The sequence below is a fragment of the Gymnogyps californianus genome, chromosome 1 (genome assembly GCF_018139145.2).
Source record: "Gymnogyps californianus isolate 813 chromosome 1, ASM1813914v2, whole genome shotgun sequence".
NCBI lineage: Eukaryota > Metazoa > Chordata > Aves > Accipitriformes > Cathartidae > Gymnogyps > Gymnogyps californianus.
In genome coordinates this window covers 121540619-121561575 of record NC_059471.1, presented here as the reverse complement: position 1 = coordinate 121561575, position 20957 = coordinate 121540619, and the positions used below count along the sequence as shown (strand labels likewise).

The 20957-nt window shown below is 40.8% G+C and overlaps 1 protein-coding gene across 1 annotated transcript; it reads left to right on the top strand.

Moving 5' to 3' along the window:
• Nucleotides 1-8549: 8549 nt before the first annotated feature.
• On the top strand, nt 8550-18196 carry C1H3orf85 (chromosome 1 C3orf85 homolog). The gene is made up of 4 exons (XM_050893168.1): nt 8550-8598; nt 15918-16066; nt 16268-16349; nt 18114-18196. Exons 1-4 carry the CDS (start codon nt 8550-8552, stop codon nt 18194-18196), a joined length of 363 nt encoding a protein of 120 aa, XP_050749125.1.
• Nucleotides 18197-20957: the final 2761 nt, after the last annotated feature.

Sequence of the window (20957 nt, the reverse complement as noted above, 5' to 3'; positions counted from 1 at the left end):
TCATATGTCATCTACCATTTTCTGTACCACTTTGGTAGAGCATGGCTGATTTTGACGAAGCTTTTACCACCTAGCTGACAGAGAATATCTTCCTCACTCAGATGGTCACTGCGGATTCCACAAAAATGAAAAATATTTCGTCCTTAAAAATGTAATATTTGCTAGGCATTATTGAACATCTCTGCAGTCGCTCTGAAAAGGATGTCATAAGTAGAGCTAAAATAAATGAATTTGAATGTTTTAAAGAATTAGAAGTAATTAGCAGTAATAAATCAAATAACTGTGTCGTGCTAACGATCAGGAGCAGTATCCTCAGTTTCAGACATACGGAGTCACGTAAAAGCAGCTTTGTCTGGTGATTCACATACCTAATTGCAAAGGGTTCTGTTAAGGATTTCTGAACAGCAAAATGCTGACCAAGACATTTAACCCCCTTTCTGAAACTATGTTTTAATCTTTTTTTCTATATTGTATTCTGTACGTTCCTTTGCAACATTTTAAGTGGTGATGCAATTACCAGGGCTGTTCTCTACTGAGTTATAAGGCTAATACATATTTTTTGAATCTAGTACAAAAAAACCCCTTTTGTGATAGTGTGACAGAATGATCTATGAAGAGCTGGAGCTATGCAGACATGTATTTTTGTAATTAGAGGGATCAAACCAGGTTTCATACCTGTGTAGCTCCGTTCCTAGTGGATCTATTCCTGTTTTACCACTATAATGAGATTTAAAACCAAGCCTTATCTTCCAAGTGCACATAAGGATTAGTTCATCCCACATTCAGCAACAGCAGGTGACAGGAGGATCGAAGCCAGATTAACAGACGGACTCCACAGAACAAGGATTTAACTTGACTGTGTTAAATACACCTGTGGCATAAGTCACACCAATAGCAGTTAATTCCCACTGCAGTCTGTGACAGCACTGAAAATGCTCCTCATATTGCTCTAGTTATAGAATTTTTCATATTTCTCATCGGGACACTAATTTTCCCAGTTTTATGACAGGACTACAAGAATGCAGGCTACGGTTTGATGCTCAGTCCTATACATCAACGTCAATTCTTTTGGCTGTACGTTATTCAGCTTTTAAGAAGAAGTAATAAAAATTGACTTTACAACAAGCTAAAGCATTTGTTTGTTTATAGATGTTAGAAATTGCTGCACTACATAAGTAAAAAGGGGGTGACAGCACAAGACACTCCCAACAGCTTTATTGTTTTAGCTGAGAAATGGCATCCACATGCCCTCCCTTCAAGGGCTCATGTTAGAGGGAGCACAATCATCAGGTCCTGCCCTGGCTCGATCAGCCTGACTTCATAAACACTGCCCTAAATCTGTGCAGGGGCAGCAATATATATTAATTTCCAGAAGAGAGGGGACTTAAAGAATTCTGCATTTAAAATTGCTTCAAGTTGCACCTACCACAGTTCCTACCTCACTGCTGGCAGAAAGGCAAGAAAAACACACAGAAGATTCTGGGTGTGGCTTTATACCACATCAAGAGGAACACAGTGTGTGTTTTTTTTCTCTGCAAGCCATGGTTGCTCTGTTGTGGATCAGGAGTGATGGATTAGAACAGCTCCAAGGGCTGTCAGCTAATATCTACACCGCAACAAGATCAGACAGCAGCAACCTGTCTGGAATGCTGTGACAATTTCTGGCTGCCACCACGAGAACTGCAGGTCATGCTACCATAGGAGATTTTAAAGTAGAAACCTGAAGTTTAAAAAAAAAAAAAAGCACCAAGACTGCATAATCTTCTACAGAATAGGACATAAGCATTCAGAAGATAAAGTAATGACAGTTTCTTGGAGATTTTTCACATTGCTCCAGCTTCTTGTGTGGTCTGATGCCACCATATTTTCTTGTTACGCTGGGGCAGCTGCATTCAGGTGAACTGAGAACAAGGCCAGTGTCAGAGTTATCAGTGGGGCTGACTGAGCTGGGTACTCAGTTACACCCTTGGACCTGTACTTGAGTTCAATGGTTAAAAAAAATAAAAAATCTAGACAATCCAGATGCTTGTAGCAACTCTGTGCATTTAGGACACCCATTATCCCATGAAAATAGAACACTCAATAGGTACAAAATCAGACATAATATAAAGCATAATGAAGTTGCTGAAAATGTAGAAAAACACCGTATGCACCATAGTAAATGCTCTGCAAAGGATGTTAGAGTTTTAGTTATTACAGTCTCAGCAACAAGAGATGTATTTGTTAGACATTACAGTCAAGTATGAAGGCCATGACTTTGCAAACAAGATGACTATTCAAAGCAATGATTATCTAACTTTCTAGGCCACTTACCTGAATGTTGGCATCCTTTCTTAAACTTTGTACTGATACAAAAGGAAGGAAACCACAGTCACTGGTTGCGCTGGTCACTCACCACGTGTTAAGAAAAGGACTATGAGATTTGAGCTGTGGGTGATACTTGTAGGGGACTTGACGAGAACGGCTCGGGGCATGGAAGGAACAAACCTGCTGACTACTATCTACATGCCAGAAACCCAGCCAGAGGGAGGGCAAACCAGTGCGGTGACTCTGCCTGAGACATGGCCATGCTGCCCAAATACCGGGGCACAGGTGCCCACCCTGGTACCATCCCAGTGCGGGTGCTCCCACTGCACCCAAAGAACAACTGAACTCTCACAGTACATGGCGAGGTGCCCTGACCACCAAAGGGAGGTGGGTGCCACCAGAGGCTCTCAGACCCTGGCCCCAAGTCACTCACAAATTAAGAGGCTTAAACAGACAGCTCCTGTCCCTGCTCCCAGCTGTTCCTCTTGCCCTGCAGGAGCTTCCCTGGAGCAGCCCCTGCTGCAGACAGGGTGAGCTGAGGGCCACCTCCAGCACCTGCTCCTGGAACTGGCAAACTGAGGAGTACATGTCATTGAAAGGTGAGAGTCTTACACTGTGCAATTCTGGGAAAACATGGCGAGTTAAAACATTCATGCCTTCTCCTCCTGTGAAGGGAGAGTTACTCGTGCCCTCAGGAGTCATAAAGGTGAAGAGAACAAAAGTGCTCGAGCACAAGAGCAGCAGGATGGGACTCGTGGTGCTGTTTGGCACAGGCAAATGGGGCCTATCGAGAGCTGTAACTGGTTGGAATAAAACACTGAACTAAAGCACATCTCCAAGCCAGAAGGTGTAAAATGCACAATCCTGCTGTGCTAAATACCTCACCGTATGCCAGTAGGCTTACTTCAAAGCACACTAGGCATTCGAAGTAGTGGCCAATAAAAGACCTGTTAACTTGCTCACGTTAGACCTCCCTGTAGGTCTTAGCTCAATTCCACAGCACACAGATTTATACGAATTACCTTTACACCATCACCTTGGAAAAGTAGGGGATAATGAATTCCTATAAGGGAGAAAATTTTGTAAAGGCAGGTTAGTCAACAGAATGCACTTAACCATCCTAGGGCATTGGCGGCAACTTTGGAGAGGCATCTTCCCCTGCACTGCTTGCGACGGCTGGAACCAGAGTGCTGCCCCTAGGTCACGTGTGGATACACACCCTCAGTGCCAGGCTGATGGCAGGTGTCTTCCAAGACTTGCACTACTCGGAGGCAGCAGGGCAGAATACAGAAAGCAGTAACTGGAATCAGTGACTGACCCAAAACGCTGAAAATCCCCCAGTACTTTCCCAAAACTCCTGCCAAGGATTGTCTGTTCTATTGAACTGCAGTAGCACCCACACTGCAAACAGTCCCAACTTCGGCCTTCCTGCCTTTCCACCAGGCAAGAAACAGCACGCAGAATTATGTAGCCAGGCTTTCCCCATGACACAAAAGTAACAGAAGATATTTTGCCCAAATATCTGTCAGGTGCAGGGTTCAACACAGCACCTAGTTCAGCTATGGATTTTAAAACTGGTTACAACACTAAGGTATTGAGAATCTACCAAGAAACTTTAAACACTAAGCTACTGCCTCTGACTTCAAGTCCTTAGCCACAATGTGCTGGTTGTACAGAAGGTATGCTGGTGGAAACAGCAATGGTCGCTGTTTTCTTAGCCCCCTCCCTAGACCTCTGCTGCTGGCCACAGTAAGGCATGGGACACCAGGCTTCCAGTTTAACCCAGTATGACACGTCTTATGCTGTGCTCCTAAGGCATAGCTGCTGGAAGAGGCCTGGTTCACTTAGGTGGCTCAAGTCTGCCTTTGCACTGCCTCCTTGCTCAGTTTAACTAGACTAAATCAGGCAGAGAATACCAAACATAACAACAAGACAAGGTACAAGAAGCTCGTGGGCTCTTTATGCTGCTAATACACATCCTATTCTGAGTCCTTATAGTAGATTGTCCCCCATGTACAACTTTTTGTGCATGTTCCCTCTGTTTTGAGAGAGGTTTTTCACATCCTGCATATGTTTTATGTTTCTTTAAATATTACCTTGCACTTGTCTCATCTCTACTCCAAAAAGATACCACAGCAACACAACAGGCATTTTCAAATACTTAAAGAATGAAGTTCAACACTGGTCTACGCACATCCACTTAAGTAAAAAATGTCTTAGAGATGAACAAACAGAACTAGTAAATGTTAGAAAAGTTGAAACAAATGAGGAATTTGATATTAAATGCACTAGAAGAAGATGACATTTTTCAACAGTTACATAGTGGTTTATAAAGTCTGAGAGATTAGCGTTATACTTAGATGGCAAAATTGGACCAAAAGAATTAAGCTTCCTGCTGCAAGACACATGTGCAGGTGTGAAGCAGGTGCCAAGGAAGAAAAAGAATGTGGATTTTACAGCTCAAATTGTTCAACTTTATCTTCCTTTTTTGTTCCCTAACCCAGGCTGTGTATGTGATTTCCTACCTATTTGCTCCTTCCCGATAACTTTATATGTTAGCTGATTTCAGTGAACTTGAAACAACGAGCAATCTTAAGGATATTCAGCTCCCCTATCTCTCAGATATTTTACAAATTAACCATTTTATAACTACTTCACTAGTGAAAAATACATTGAAAAATTATTCAAGGAGACAGAGACCTCATTGCATAGCCAGTGGTCATCATCTTCCCCATGATGTTTTTAAGATGAGCCCAACCTCTTTTCTTCCTAAATCTGTTTCAGCTATAATCAGGTACAGTTTTGGGCTTTTACTCTTTTTCCTGAAAGAAAAAAGAAAAAAAAAAATGATATTAGTAGGGGAAGAACATAGATCTTTCTCCTGAAATGGTGATTTACTAAGATTATGAAATGTAAAAGGAAGAATGTTCTGATCTTTCCCTAACTTAGAGTTCTGCTGTTTGAAGCCTACCTTACACCTTCTTGATAAGGCTGGTACCATTGAAGATTGCCTGAAATGTCCCTTCTTTCTGAAGGGATTGCCTGAAATCCTACTTTCACATGCCTATAACTCAGTTAAACTTTTATCATTTGGTCTGATTTTTTAAATTATTTATTTATTTTTTAAAATATGTCAGGTGTCTGCCTTAGCCTGAAGTTTTTTGGAAGCATTTCAGCCAATATCTCAGCTATTTCTGCATATGAGACAAGGATGTGTGGGGGGAAGTTTAACTTGCACTGAGTAGTCTGATGACAACTCCTTCGAACAAGCTTTCCGTGCTTTAAAGTAGGGAATAGAAATTTGACAAGAGAGGGAGGGCATCATATAAAAATGATATGATGATTCATTCCTCCATATGAAAATTTGAGCCATTGGGCCAAGTTATAAATCTTCCATAAAATTGCAGCCTGCATATCTGTAAGTGATTAACAGCTAAAATTCTACATTCAATGAACACATTCATGCTTTTCATGGGTTTTTAGTGATATCCAGATTGCCTATATAATGCCCTCAAAGAACAGCTAAGAACACATCTGTCTCCTAAAAGTTTTTGTATATGAGCCAGCTGGGCATATGTGACTCCCAGACTAAATATACATTACAGGGCTTCAGGAAGAACACTGGCTATTCTGAGCAGAGGTGAGACTAGGCGATAGCAGGACTAGGGTAGGAGGCAGGGAGGGGGTGAATCTGACAGCTGTATACCCATGTGGATATGGGAAGCAGGACACCTATAAGAGGAGGAAAGGGAAATCGCACTGGGAAGCCACTCTCCTTATAAGAGACCTATAAATTCTTCAATCTAAAGAAGTTGGGGTTTAGGGCCATAGCATCATTTTATGTGAAACTGCAGAGCATGCAACAAGAGGGAAGACGAATCTCGGGGAAGAAGGTAGAGTTGGGAAGGCTAGACAAGAAAGAGCAGGGGCCAGGAGCAAGACCAAAATCAGACAAGGAAGCGATGGTGGCCAGATAGGGGATGAAACAAAGAAAAGCAGGATGACTGTTCAGGTGTCATGGATCTATATGTCCAAGGGGATGTGCTGTTTGCAGTTTAGCTCCTTCCGAGATCTTGTATCATCGCCTAAGCTGGCTGACCACTGTCCCACTCTACAGCAGAGTAAGCCTTGCATTCTTCTGAACTCAGAGCCTAGGTCCGGGCATTGCAACATCCCCACTGTGTTTTGTGGCCCCACCAGAAGACTTTCTGTGCCTCTCACTGAGGACTTTCCCTATAACAGAGTCAAGGCTTCATCAGTAAAGGATATAGACAAGTCATATTCTCCAGCACGTGACAGGTTTTATTTAGAAATTGCAAGAGCAAGGATGAGTTTTTAGGTTCTGGGAGCCTGGACTTAGGATGTTCAGGGTCAGTTGGGATCCCTGGCCTCTGTCTAACTGTTTTATCATTTTTTCAACTCCTGTTCCTAAGAAAAACTTTCTTATCTCATTCTCTTGCTTCCTAAGATGACATAGGAGAAATAGGTGTCTTGGGTCTGTGTTGCCAGTCCAGCATGACTCCCTGTGATCTGCTCCCTGGTAGCAGTGAAGTCTTACTGGCTGCTGTCATCTCTTTTGGCCTAGGCCATATCACTAGCACTTTTCTTTATGAGCAGACTGCACATTAAAGAAGAGATAACTGCAATAAAGTGACATGCCAACATGTTCTTCCATACATTATATTAGGAACCGGGAGGAAAAACCCGTGGGAGGGAAACTGCAATAGAAAGGCAGGTCCATGTAAGAGAGAAGTGTGGAAGAGGCTGGAGAAGATGGCCTAGAAAAGTTTGTGAGATAAAAGGATAACTTGTGTGCTTTCCTGGAACTTATTTCTGGGGGTTCTACAGTTCTTGAGAGCTTGTCTGTCAGCCACCTGTGTCACCCATTGGCCAATGTCCCAGTCCTTACACCTTTTATGCTAGTGCACATAAATGCTGACATCTAACATTTAATTTAGTAGCTCAGAGATGGGGAAAGCTGATTGTAAGTTCGGGTAATTAATATTTATTGTTAACATGGCACCAGAGTGCAGAGCACCTGCCTCCATGCATAATTTGCTAGGTGGGGTTGATTGATTTTTTTTTTTTTTAGAACAATGCTAAAATAATACTAAAGTTGTGAAGCGACCTACTGCAAGGTTAAGGATTCCACTGTTAGACCTGCTGCTCAATAGTCTCCCCTCCTGCCCACCAATGTGTAATGACAGGAACTATAAGGCTCTGTAATTATATAACTAAATGCTCTTTTACTTCCCAACAAACCTTTGCTCCATCCACTGTCTAGACTAGATGGTTCTCACTGTGAATGTAAGAATGAAGTACTACTGCCCATCAGCATGGAGTCTGGTCCCTGACCTGTAACGTTAGCAAGGTCTAATTCCCTGACGTAAAGACCTTTGAGTACACGCACACCTGTGCTGCTGAACTGCAGATCAACTCACCTCAACGTGTGATAAAGCTCAGCTTTTCTGTGGTCCGTTGTCGTCAGTGTAGGTAAGCTTATGAAGATAAACTGGTCTGCAGTAAGACAACTGTTACTGACAGTGAGTTGTATATAAAAAGGCAGCATCTAACTGGAGACGGGAGGGGTGGGAAAGATAAGACAGCATGAACTCATAGTGTCCCACACTACAGAGTCCTGACACCAGCAGAAGGCAACGAGAGACCCTGTGACCCGTGTCTGCTTCAGGGCAGGAACCCAACTCCCTCTCTCCTTCTGTGCCCTAGTGCTTTCTCAGTCAGTTTTATCATGGGTTTATTTTCCTCAACCCAAGCATTATACAGCTAAAATATACTGTATACTTAGGCACTGCTCTCAGAGCAGGTGGATTCAAACACCATTTCCCACTATTCATATTTGCATCAAACTATAAACCACTCCTGCTCATTATCACAACGAGGGGAAAACAATCATGCAGAAGACTGACTCACAGACACTTGCCTGTTCAGCACGCACGGAGCAAGCCCAATGTGCTATTTTGCATTATAAAGCTTATGGAGAAGTTAATGCATCCACACAATAATGAGCCATTATGGCTCATTAGAGGGTCAGCTTGCAAAGTCCAAAGTGTACAAACAGAGGCATATAGGACAAACCTGAACTAAGCACTGTACCCTGCCCTCTGCCTGCACCAACGATTTACAGGTATCTGGTAAATGATTTATAAACCTAAAGATAACAAAGTATAAAACCGTATGACTGCCTTCGCTTTACAAAGGAAACACTTTCTGGATAATTTGCCATGTCTCTGAAAAAGTTTCAAATTTTGGCGTCTGCTCTGCTGTTTACAGGTAAGTGCCCGGCACTCTGTCTCATGTCATTCCCTTCTGGCTTGTTAAATAGTCAGCTGGCAAAAAAACCCGTCTTACCACCGGAACAGCACTGATGGAAGAGAATTAACTGGAAATCACTGCAGCAGGGACATATGGGAGAGTGGGCGAGCACAAGACTGCATAGCAAATTCTGTGAAATACAGTCTTGATTCTGCTCCTCGTGACTACTTTTGAACTTTTTACTGCTCAACCCCTCAGGTATGAGGAGCAAGGATGCCTTCCTGACCAAAAGGGATTCTTACAGGATGATATCCTGAACTGTTAAAATTGTAGAAAGAGGTGAATGCTGTTTTTCTGGAATCTTCCCTAAACATTATTCTGATCTCAACATTTATTGTATGTAAGAAACAATTTCACATGCATTTATAAGGACCCAAAATGATCTATTTCACAAGTGATTTCTGGGATGTCTGATTTGAATTGCTTGATGAGACTGATTTTTTTAAAGCTCTCAGGTTGTCTGATCATTGAACCTTCACAGCACCCTGCAACCAGGGCACCTAAAATCAAGACTCACCCTGTAAAACTTGGACCAGAGTGAAAATGGATAGGGCAGGGCTGCAGCATCAGCAAGGCGGAAAGAATGCTCTTCCCAAAGCAGCACAGACTGGTACAGTCAATAATCAGTGATGCACATGCTGTGAGATTAATTTATTCCTCACTAAATTAGAACAAACCAGGCAGGCAGTGACTGTTGACTTCTCAGGTGATTGCCCGCATCATGGAAAGATGCTCCATCCACATGCGTGCATTAAAAGCATTTCTTAGATCCAAGTGCTCCAACACACATGCAGTAAATACATGACATGAAGAGCTAAGGCAAAATGAGGTAGACTGAATTAGCCAATGCTTAATTATGAATTAATAAAAAAGATGTTTTATGAGTTGAGACCAGTAGATGTCTTATGGCCCAACTCTCTTATGGGCCAAATTCTCTTCCTTGTCATACGACCCTAAGTTTTGGCTGCAGTGAGGCTCTGCAGGGAGGGAAGGAGATGGAAAGGGCCTTTCTCTCTTCTGCAAATTAGAGCTCACCTAGAAACCTTCCTTTCCCCTTATTTGTACTTCCTGATCTGCTGTTTACCTGAGCATGGACTATTCCTGGGTACTCGTCTGTATTCCTGAACCTCACCTCCTTTCCATTGAAGGCCATCATGACACAAGCAGTGTCACCTGAAGCCAAGCTCGGAGCACAGCAGCCTGCTGCCCCTCCTTTTAGAAGACTTATCTTTGCTTTCATCTCCCTTATGTCTCTGTCTTTCCTAACAGTCTTGTTTGCCCTCTTTCCCAGGTTCCTTTGTTCAAAAGGCAGGAAGAACTATTTATTACTGATTTTTAATGAGCTCTTAAAAGTTTCATTGATTACAAACAGTTCAGTTTTTCATTAATTGTGAATCCTTTCAGCAATGATCAAGGTGGTGGTGAATTAAAACAGAGACTGTAAGACTCACTAATGAGAACCTGACCCTTCATCACACTCAACTCAGCTGCTATAAATCAATCCCCATAATAAACCATCTTCACATCTCTGGGAATAGGCTTTCTGGACTGTTTGCTGGACCTTTTCTTTAGCCTCTGCAGAGTGCAGCAGCAAGGGATGGGGTACAAGAGTGTGGTGTCCTGGCTCTGGGATCATTACTGAGGTCTCAGATGTCTGGTGGGGGCATCTTGCCCATTCACTCAAGGTTAAACTGATGGCCTCATATGGATTCAGGAAGGAAATTTCACCAGGACCCACTGAGCAGGACCAATGCTTTTTTTAATACTTTGCTGCAGGGGAAGTAGTTTCTTCCCTAGGATTATCCAGGATTTTTGCCAAATTGCCTTGCTATTTAGCCATACCTGACAACTTTCCTAACCCCTGGCATGACACTAGCAATATGTTCAACACCTAATTCTGTATTAAGTGTCTGTAACTTGTCTGCCTTTGCTGATGAGGGAATGAGGCTGATGCTGTAGCTCTAATGATTGCTGACAACTGAGCTCTCATCTCTTGAACCAGAGAGCTCATGTCCTGTGCTGTAAAATTAAGAATTATCAAAGAATAGAGACTACTGTACTTCAAGCTTTAAAAATAAAAAGATGAGACCAAAAAGATGAGACCAAAATTTTAAAGACTGCGTGATATGAACGCTGTTGAAGCACTTAATCAGTGACTTTAAATTTTGCTGTCAACAGGTATTAGCAAATTAACCGATTTTTATTTTAAGGCCTGTTACCATCCAAACACTTCGGGGTACATAGCCAATGTGCATAAACACATTTCTTTTTCACCATTTGAAAAAGCAATATGCAGGTGTTTGACTTTAATGCAATTGTACTTTTCAGCTGAGAAAAGGTGACATGTGGCCCAGAGGTCGCCTGCAGAATCCAAAAGTCTATCCCTGCCGCAATCCATCCACATATGCAAAGTACTGACAGATAACCACATCTTGATTTCTATGGAGTGCCACATAACCTGGAGAAATACTTTAGTGAAGAGAAAACCAGCTGCTTCCACACTTTTCTTTCAGCACTTGCACTGTTGTGCTGTGGTATTCTGAATCTGCAGACCGAGTCCTGGGGTCTGGCTTTGTGAATCTTTTCTGGATTTAGAAAGTTAGATAGCTGAAGCACGGAGAGGCTCCATTCTGGCTCATTTCTAACCTTAAGAAACACACCTGAGCTGCAGCATTTGATTTACTTTTTCAAAGTTCCCAACACGTCAGCACCAGCCACCTCAGCAAGGTTGAAGTGTCCAAGGTTGAAGTTTAGCTCTGTCCAAGTTTAGTCTCTGTCCAAGCTCTGTCCTAAAATGCTGATAAGACCAGCAGCCTTACCCCTGTGAGCTGACATTTTGACCAGACAATCACCAAAGCCGATAAAAACAAGAGTTATTAGACTAAAAGGAAAGGAGCCACAGCAGTTGCCAACTTTTGATATTTAAATTCCATTGATATAAATAACTTCAGCAATAGGTTTTCAGGTTGTCAGAAACTTGCAATAGTCTTCAGAAACTAGGGAGAGAAACAAATAGCTCCGGTTTATATGACAATGTGCACAGAGAGTGACTGAAGTGTTGCTAAGTAATTGTCAAATTTTTTGTAAATATCACAGCAAATCAGACGTAAACCACTTTTCCCTGTGGTAGATGCACACCAGGGATAAATTTTGGTCCTAAGCCTTGAGTTTGCTCCTCACCACTTATACAATACTGCTGATCTAGATAAAAAAAGGCTCCCTGGGGGGTGCGGGGAGCATATCCTATACTAAAGCAAGTTTAAAGGTTTGTCTTCTTAACATTTAACTCTACTATTAGACATGGAAATGGTGGCTTGCCTGCTCTCCCCAAAGACTGCTAAGCACACAATGGGTCGTACTGCTTAGCTTTTAAAAAAGAAAAAGCATATCAATTAAATGGGTGCCTAAGCAGGCAAAGGTATCAAAATTTAATCCCATACTCACCTTTTTGACTGTGTGATGAAGTAGATCATTGCACATTCAGCTGATAGAAAAAGATGTCCTCCTGGGAAGATTTTGCAGTTGCACCCAGCTAAGTATCTTGCTTTCTAGAAATCTATCCTCGCACAATAGAGTTAAGCTTCCATTTAAGTCTACTATGAAGAGATTTTAATGCACAATAATTTAAGATCTATGCAGGTTGGTTTTATATTTTAAGTGCAGTTTGCTTGCTGTACTGTAATACTTTTTTATTATTACCTTGACATTCCAAGCTATTTGATATGCCTTTTTCATAATCGTTTGGGTTTTTTTAATAGTTAATGCCAGATTAAGTACATTTGCTATTTTGACAAAGATCACAAGGTTCTACCACCATGTCCCCGCTCTCAAGTTTAGTCTTATACCAGTCCACACTAATCCAAAATGAGATGCTCAGAAGGCACCTTAGCAGTAATGACTGCTAATAGTTTTCCCTCTAGACAATCTGTTTAGGTGTACAGGATAGACAAAACTACCTGCTGAAGGCAATAATTACATGAACTAAGCATCTGCTTGCTAAAAACAGCCAATTTTTTCTATAATTTGCTTTTCATATGAGAACACTGAGTGAATCTTCAAGAGATGATGAAAGGAAACACTCTAACTGGTAACAGCTGATACAGCCCCTGCAATAGTTCACTCCTCGCACATTCCTCCTATTTTCCCTTTGGGCCGTTAATGCCTAAATGTGTTTTTCAAATAACATATTTATCTAAGAGAAAAGAGGGAAAACAGTATTGAATGAAAACATTAATGTACAATATGTCTGACTGCTCTTCGCAGTGAGTTAACTTTGTTTCACTACAATTTGAAATTCTTCATCTTTTTTCAGCTCAACTTTATGCACTGTAAGTCTTTTCATTAACATTACCTACCTGCTCCTGACTCCCTCTAGTCTCGTGCCCAGGTGCTCCGAAACTCCCTTCTCCTGGTTTCTGTGCTAGTCTCCTGCAAGACGGAGAGCTGCAGTCCTTCAGGAATAGTCTGTATTTATAAAGCATCTACCCAAGCAACAAACTCTTCCACGATCTTTTACTCAGCCATTCAAAAGGCGGGAAAAAATTACACCTGGTCTGAGAAACTTAAATTGAGGCAAGATGTAGGTTAGTTGCTGAAGACTATACACTGTATTCGAAGGGGCTACTCAGATGGAGACGTCTGGTCTGATGCCCCAGGTTAGAGACCTTGCTTTCTCTGAGCTCTGCCAGAGCACAAGTAAACGTGCAACCCTGCTTGTCTATGTAGTCCTAGTGAAAGACCAACGGGACTACTTCTGGTTTCACTAGAAATGGTCTTACTAGAGACATTCTGGAGGTGAATGAAGTTTGCCCCATTGAGAGATGTATAATGATCCTTACAATAAGACGAAGAGAGAATGAGCTAAGCCTGAAGGGTTAGCTTGAATATAAAGGCACTTACTTGATTTTCTTCTGGTACTTATGCATCTTTGGAGTGTCTCAGCAGCTAGGGACAAGCCCTGCAGAGATGGCTCCCAGGTGCTAAAGGTGAGAGGTGGAAGGATTTGAGATAGCAGCTAGAAAAGAACAAGAAATGGGTGTTAACAGTGACGAAAGAAGCCAAGAGCAGAGCTGACACCCCTGCCTCCCCTCGGAGCAGGCAAGTACACTTTAATCAAAGTGAATATTCAGTATGGTTAGGGATGGCATTTCTCATTGGATACCGGTGCAGCCAGAGTAGACTGTATATTAAAAATTGAAAGTTAATACCCTTAAGATGCAGCACTCTGTGCCACAGTAGCCAAGACCACGCCTCACCATCCCACCAGCAGAATGACAAGCTCATTTTTTGAAGATGCTGGCAGTGGGGAAAAGAAACAAAAAAAGCAGAGCTGCTTAATGATCTTTTTTTCTAACTTACCATGAAGCTGGAAGGCCAGAGCACATATTGGTGATAAAATTTAATGTTTAATGGCCCTTACTAACTATATATACATTTAAACAAAAGTGAAGCCTGTTACTGAGCCAATTTCTGATCCCAGTTCAGTTATCTCAGTCCAGAAATGTAATCATGAGCTTACAAAATATTTAAAACCAAAAAAAAACCCCAAATTCACTAAAGAGAAGTTAACAGCTCATAGATTTTCTACTGGATAATAGTAAATTGCCAGAGAAATAATGAAATTTGGCACGAGCTTAGTTTTATCTTGTGCAGCTCTGGAACAGAAGTGTAGCAGCTTACTAGACAAATGCAAGAAATAAATTTTTTTCTTCCCCAGGCCAAAATCTTACTTGTTTTCTGAAGTACAGAAATGGCTAATCCTCAGTTCCCTAAGGAAGAGAGCAGTTCACACAACAAGAGTCTTCACACCAAATGTCTGAACTTAGGTTTTTCCATGGAGTTGTTAACATTTTTAAAGATAGTATTCCTTGAAAACTCCCTACCCCAAAATTTCTGCCTCCAGTTTCTGATTATAGTAACTTGGAATCTGAAGAAAATGAATTAGGAAGGAACTACTTGGACTGTCATTGCTTGCTAAGTAAATTTTCTAAAGTACTATTTCATGTCTTTGTTAAGAGCGAAGATGACAACCACCTTCGCTTCTTTTTTTTGTTCATTACTGTATAATCAAGCATTTTCTCACTTTCTTTTCAAGCATTTTTTGGCTTTGAAAAGAAACAAAGTGAAAAGGAGCAGCAAATACTCTAGCTCACATATCTGCTACCTATATACATTCAGCATACGTTTTCTTCTATTTGAAAAAATAAAGAGCGACCATATTGCAGTTGATCAGCAAAGCTAGCAATAATAGCAAGTGAGCTGGATTTGGCTGAGCATTGCACATGAAAGCAAACATTTGACATTCTCAGTTAGATTTTCCCCCTAGAAATTCAGGAATAAGGGCATTGGAGAGCTGTCAGTGAGGTGATAGCTTGCCCTGCTGAGCTCCCATTGTAAGACACCATAGACAAGGGTTCAGGTTCTTGGCCCACCTGTACCAAGTATGTGCAGGTCACCCTCAGGTGTCCATTTAAACCCACTTCACTAAATTGGAGCACAGCTGTTTACAGACACTGGCCTCAGCTTGGCTGACTTATCCGAGTTTCAACTTAATCAGCGGTTCATTACAAATTGTACAATTCAGACTGACATGCTATTTCAGACCAGTTTAACCCTAAATGAATTTATGTCTCAAACACTAGAGACTAAAAAGAGAAGACTTTTCCTGTACCAGGGCCTTTCATATGAAGTTAATGAGGAATTCAACCCTTTTTCTTGGGCAGAATGGTTATTTCAAGAAGATCTGCAAGAAGTACTTCTGCATCTGGGGTGACCTCAAAAGCTGTCTAAAGCAATGTGATAACAAGTTTAGAAGTGCAGTATCTTTTGCTCATAGAGTAATTTCCATGCATGCAATTTCTGTGCGGCTACTAATGAGAATAAATACTACATCTAAACCAGAAGGTTTAGAAAGCATAGTTAAATTCATAGGCATGTTTAGGGTTTTTTTTAAAAAAACTTTAGGCTTCTCAGCACACCTGAGACTAGTGCAATTCCAGTCTAAGGTTTTTTTGTCACAAAATCTTGTATTAAAAATGAATTAGTGCCTTAATTTGATTGTTACTTTACTTTGGATTCAAGAGCAAAATAATGATTTATAGCAGCTGTTTTATTAACTTCAGGCTTAAAAAAAAAAGTCTTTCTGGAGATCTAAGGTAGGACCATCTTTGATTTCTGTTAAATAAACTACAGGTACAAAGACATGCTCCTTGGGTATAAATATGTTTTTTGAAGTGCACATTCTAAAATATTTTTCTGATATTACAAATATTTCTCAGCTTCCATTTCAGGTGTCCTTGGAGCACCTTTTCTGACAGAAGAATCAGCAAATCAATTTATACGACTCAAAAGACAGATACCATATTCTCAGAACTATTGGGACCCAAGCAGCAGCCAGAATGCATGGGGATACACTGTGGCAGAACAGGTATTTTCTTCCATCATCTGGAAGCATCTATTGAAAAAAAGAAAGTACAGGTCTGGGATTAACACGTAACAGTAACCCTTTGGGGCAAGGGGAGAAATCTGTCCGAATTAACAACACAGGCAAAGGTTGCTCCGTAGTCACACACTGTATTTATTCAGTATCAAAGCTCAGAATCTTCTTTTCTGTTTTGATCTACTTCAGATTAGTGAATCATGGACAGCTTTGAGAGACACAGCACAATACTACATGGACTTGGGTTCTTTTGCCTTTGATCCTTCGATTGCCAGCTACGATGGGGTTTCTCAACAGAGCATTTCATAGACTCAGAATGCACGTGTGTACCTAAGTAAGTAATATTGACCAATATAAGAGTGCTGGCAATGGGGTCCTAGTGGCATAACTTGACACATTAACAAACCTGATTATAAGAGACGTCTTGAAAAATTAAAGAAGATTTGGTTTTACTGTCCAAGTTTTATAGTTATTTAAATGTGGTCATTTTATTGTGGCAAGTTCTTTCTTAAGTATGCTTTGGAAAAATTCATTAAAAGCTTAAAGAATATATATCTTTTTAAAAGTCCACAGAGGCTAAACTGCAGCAATATATCCTGCATAGTTGATTTATAAAGCAGACAGAAAGCAATTCCCGAGGAGAAAAATAAAAGATAAAAACCCCCATCTATTTCAGTAACAAAACTGTATTCAGTGTAGAATAAAACCTCAGGAGAACAAAATAGAGAATGAGACATAGCAGTTGGTAAAACCAGTATTTATAGATCAGCACACAAGTACATGAAATGAAGTGTCTCAGATTCTCATAGGGAAATTGTTTAGGACTGTGCTAAAATGTACACATTTTTGGGACATAATTTTGTCAAATTTTGGGAACAATTGCTAAATGATTCAGTTTGACAAGCACAATGCAGAATATACACATTATTCCTGTGAAACACTTTCATATGAAGATACTGCAGTCCTTTGAAATGAACAGGAGTGGGTAGAACTAAACTCATACAACTTCAAGTTTCAGTGCTTAAAATAGTTACTAAGACATAGCAAGCTGATCAGTCTGACTGTAACCACCAATAGGAAAATGGGTAGACTTCTTTTCATAATATACTTTGAATTGAACATGCTTTGAATTTTATTGACTTAAAAGTAGCTTTCTTTTTGAAAGTGAGCACAAAGTTTCATTTTGAAATGCAGCTTTTGAAAAGAACTTTTTTTTATAAGATAAAAATGTGATTTGGAGAGTCTCACATTGAGCTTTCTAGGACTGTTCCGCCTGAAAGGTGATGCCAGTTTCACTCTGAGGAGAACCAAAGTAGAAGAGAATAGCTAAAAGTCATGATTTCCCTGCCCTCCTGTGAAGCCTTCAGCTGATGCCCTTGGGTGACTGAAAGGAAGCACCAGGACATTCTCTCACAATTTCTAATACAGATATGGGCAGCAGCTTTCTTGGCTAGCAGCAGTCACTTCTGCCTTATGACAAATCTGAAGTTACCTGAAGACACTTTACTCAGTTTTCTGGAAAAAACCACCCTGTCTTTTCCATCAGAAAAATTATTCAGATAGAAAATGCCTAACTGCGTCTAATTATTAGTTGTCCAATACATGTGTCTGAAGGCTGTGATCCTGACAGCTGCCAGGCATACTGCAAGATGAGTTATGCCTCCAGAATGATAATCCTTATGATTGTCATATGACAGCATTAAAGCCAGTTTACAGAAACACATTTATAGGCACTCCCACTGAACCATCTTTGTGATTTCAGAGCGAGGCTGGTTAACTCCCAGACTGAAATAAACTTCCCAATGCTACTATGACAGAAATTAACATCCGGAGTTTTCATGAAGGCATATAGTAGAAAAGACATCAAACTAGAAGTTACAAAAAACATTATGGATAAAGTAAAACAATCTGGTTCAGGGGTTGTACTTCCAGAAGAAAACATTTGAAAAGCTTGCAAATCTGAAGACTAGAGCTGCCGACAGGCTTTTAAATTAATTTTGCAAAATTTTTCTAAAAGCAATTTATTCCATCTTTTCTAGCGACAACATCAGAACTTACATGGACATGCTACAGCAGTCTGGGACTCACCTCCAGCAGCAGACAAGGATGAACTATTAAATCCTACACGTCTCGTATCTGGCCATGTTAGGATATGGCATGTTATGTATTTGCCATTTTGTATTTGATAAGATGACTTTATCTCATCGCACTGTCTAAAACCAAAATTAACACACTAATTCTCTCAAAACCGCATATTTTATATTCATAAATAGAAGTGAGATGTAAGTCATGGTAAATTTAATAAGAAGTTGAAGACAAGGCAACCATTAACTTTTAGCAGATTAGGTTTAAAAAACCCTGTGTTTTCAGGTAAAACTTTTTTTTGACTAAAAAATTGTTTTTAAGTGTACATTCCTCCTTCTGTGACTGAAAACCACATTTTTAATTCTCAGTATTTTACTTTAGCTACATTTTTGAGGGGCAATTAAGAAATGGAAGTCAGTCACTTTGTGTGGGTCACAGAAGCAGGGCACATTTGCTCCAGGTTTGGCTAGTAAGAAGAGTATACTTCTGTATTTCAAGTGTATTTCCATTTTTTCAAGTACTGGGGTCAAATTAGTAGGTATTATAGTATACATCCATATCATGTGTATGCTTTGCTTTCCACATTTAAACTTCTGTAGTTGGTCTTGAACGCCAAAACCAACTGAAGCCACAGCTGCCACTGAGTTGCTTTTTCTTACTCCGTGGAAGTAGGAGCTGGTGGAAACAATTATTCGCAGCTCCTTTCTATTGCAAGTGGTGATAAAATATTCTTTATGCCAAGTTCTTGAATCTGGAATTTTCCCCATTCCTATCCATTAATCTACCTTATTTCAGGACATCTTTGAAGAAAGGACTGGGCTCCCACATTTCTTTTTTGCGTTATTAATATACTGCCAGCAATTAAAAGCTTTCAACCCTGGTCAAAATTTCTGCATGGACAAAGAGGACTTGTTGGGGAAACCGAAATGTATGGTAACCTTAAGGGCAAGGTAGGTAAAGGCAGGCAATTTTTGCTCACTTTTTATCCCCAAAAAGCAGGTTCTGTGTGTTGTGCGTTTGGGGTTCTTTGTGAATATGGACTGTATACTGACCGGAACGAATTCAAAGATAATGTTGGATCTTCTAAAAAGAAATGCATATTCTGGCATTTTGGCAATCTCTACCATGCTCCTAGGTATGAAACTATCCTTAGGCCATTATTAATTTCCCTGCATAGGACAATGGGCCTGAAATTGCCATTATTCGTTAGCTGAAGCTGAAAATTCATTAAACAATTGAAAGAGATAAATGAGGTGCAAGCTCAGTATTTGCCATGTAGAATTTCACATCTTCAGTCACACTACTTAATTATGAACAATTCATTCAAAGATAAGGGGTGACAAGTGATGTATAGACTAAAAGACTCCACTAGTTAAACACAGTTATGGCCTGTCCCTCCTGTCCCCTTTCCCTGTGCTGCTTGACCTTGGGTAAGCAAGTGCTCCAGATCTTAAACCTTCCACTATTTTCCTCAGTAACAGTGCAGGCATGACAGAGTTACTGAAACTCTTCAATTTATAGCAGGACTGTAAGGATAAGCATTGCCTTTTATTTTAAATAGATATAAAGTGAAAATCAAAGGATCCGCCTCCTCCAGCTGTGCACCTTGCTGGTCCCAGAGATACTGCCAGTGTGCAGGCAGTGATGCCCAAGTTCCTGAAGCGCTGCTGTTTTCAGCCCTGCCTCTCTAATTGATGTTGTTACTGCCAAGGCAGGGGTTTGGGATCTGCTTGAGAATTAGCTGCAGTTTTCATGCCTGCATGGTAAGTTAAACCAAAATGGGAGTTAGTTCACTCCCCAGAGCGTGGACGACAAAGTCCACCAGTGAGGTGGAAGGTAAAACGAAGTGTGTCTTACCTCATCTATTATTAGCTGGTGAGGTAACTGCCCAACCTTTATGAGCCATTTTATGGTTGTCAGAGCCATAAAATTAGAATAACCACTACTTTAAGTCTATTGCCACAAGGACAGTCTTGCATAAGGCTGGCTTTGCGACCAAAACGTCAGACAAAGCCAGGGGATGCAATTTGACAGTTCTGTTGTACTTAGACATGACTAATTCCTTTAAAGAAGTTGTTCTGAAAGCCAGAGCCTCAATCTGCAAAGCTGTAGCTTCAAGCTAATGTCACTAATTCAGATAATTAGTCTTGCTGAATTAAATGGGAAGAATTGTGCACGCATGAGTAGCAGTGGAGGATGAGGTGCTTATTTCATGTTATCAAAATACATGCCACTCATGACAATAAGCAAATGGCTTTCACAGGCATTTGAATGTTAATCTCCTTCCTCTGCATTTATTAATAACCAGGACAAATATTTACCCTGTGAATTTGCTCCCCTTATTTAGCTTCACATACGTTTCAGCACTTTAACACAAGTAACTTTGGACCCTTCTTTACTGCCTTTTCCCACACATCTTCGTGTTACTACCTGCAGGATTTATCTCCTTGCTTTTTCTACACAGCACAGATACACACGCGGTACCTTATCGATGACAAAACCAAAGAATAGGGCTAAACTAAAGAGAATTTCAAGTACAGCTCTGCTGGTCACGAAGGTGGAAATACAGGCCTCAGGATCTTTGCTTCTGGCACAGTGGAGAGCAGTTCCTCTAACTAGTTTCTGAATACTGCAACTTCTTTGAGGGGAAAAAAACCTGAACCACACAAACACCAAAGCTCCCTGAGGCCAGAGACAGCAGAGGTCCTGGAGAAGAGGGGGAACAGGTGGAGAGGAAGAGAGGTCACACAAAGCTGAAGTCACGTTTGACTCTGTATAGACATTACCTGGATGG

Excerpts from the sequence above, each read along its gene's own strand:
- C1H3orf85 (XM_050893168.1), top strand. The coding sequence starts at position 8,550 with ATGTCTCTGAAAAAGTTTCAAATTTTGGCGTCTGCTCTGCTGTTTACA. Across the intron at positions 16,067-16,267 it reads GATACACTGTGGCAGAACAG|ATTAGTGAATCATGGACAGC; the intron begins GTATTTTCTTCC and ends GATCTACTTCAG. Across the intron at positions 16,350-18,113 it reads TGCCTTTGATCCTTCGATTG|CTAGCGACAACATCAGAACT; the intron begins CCAGCTACGATG and ends ATTCCATCTTTT.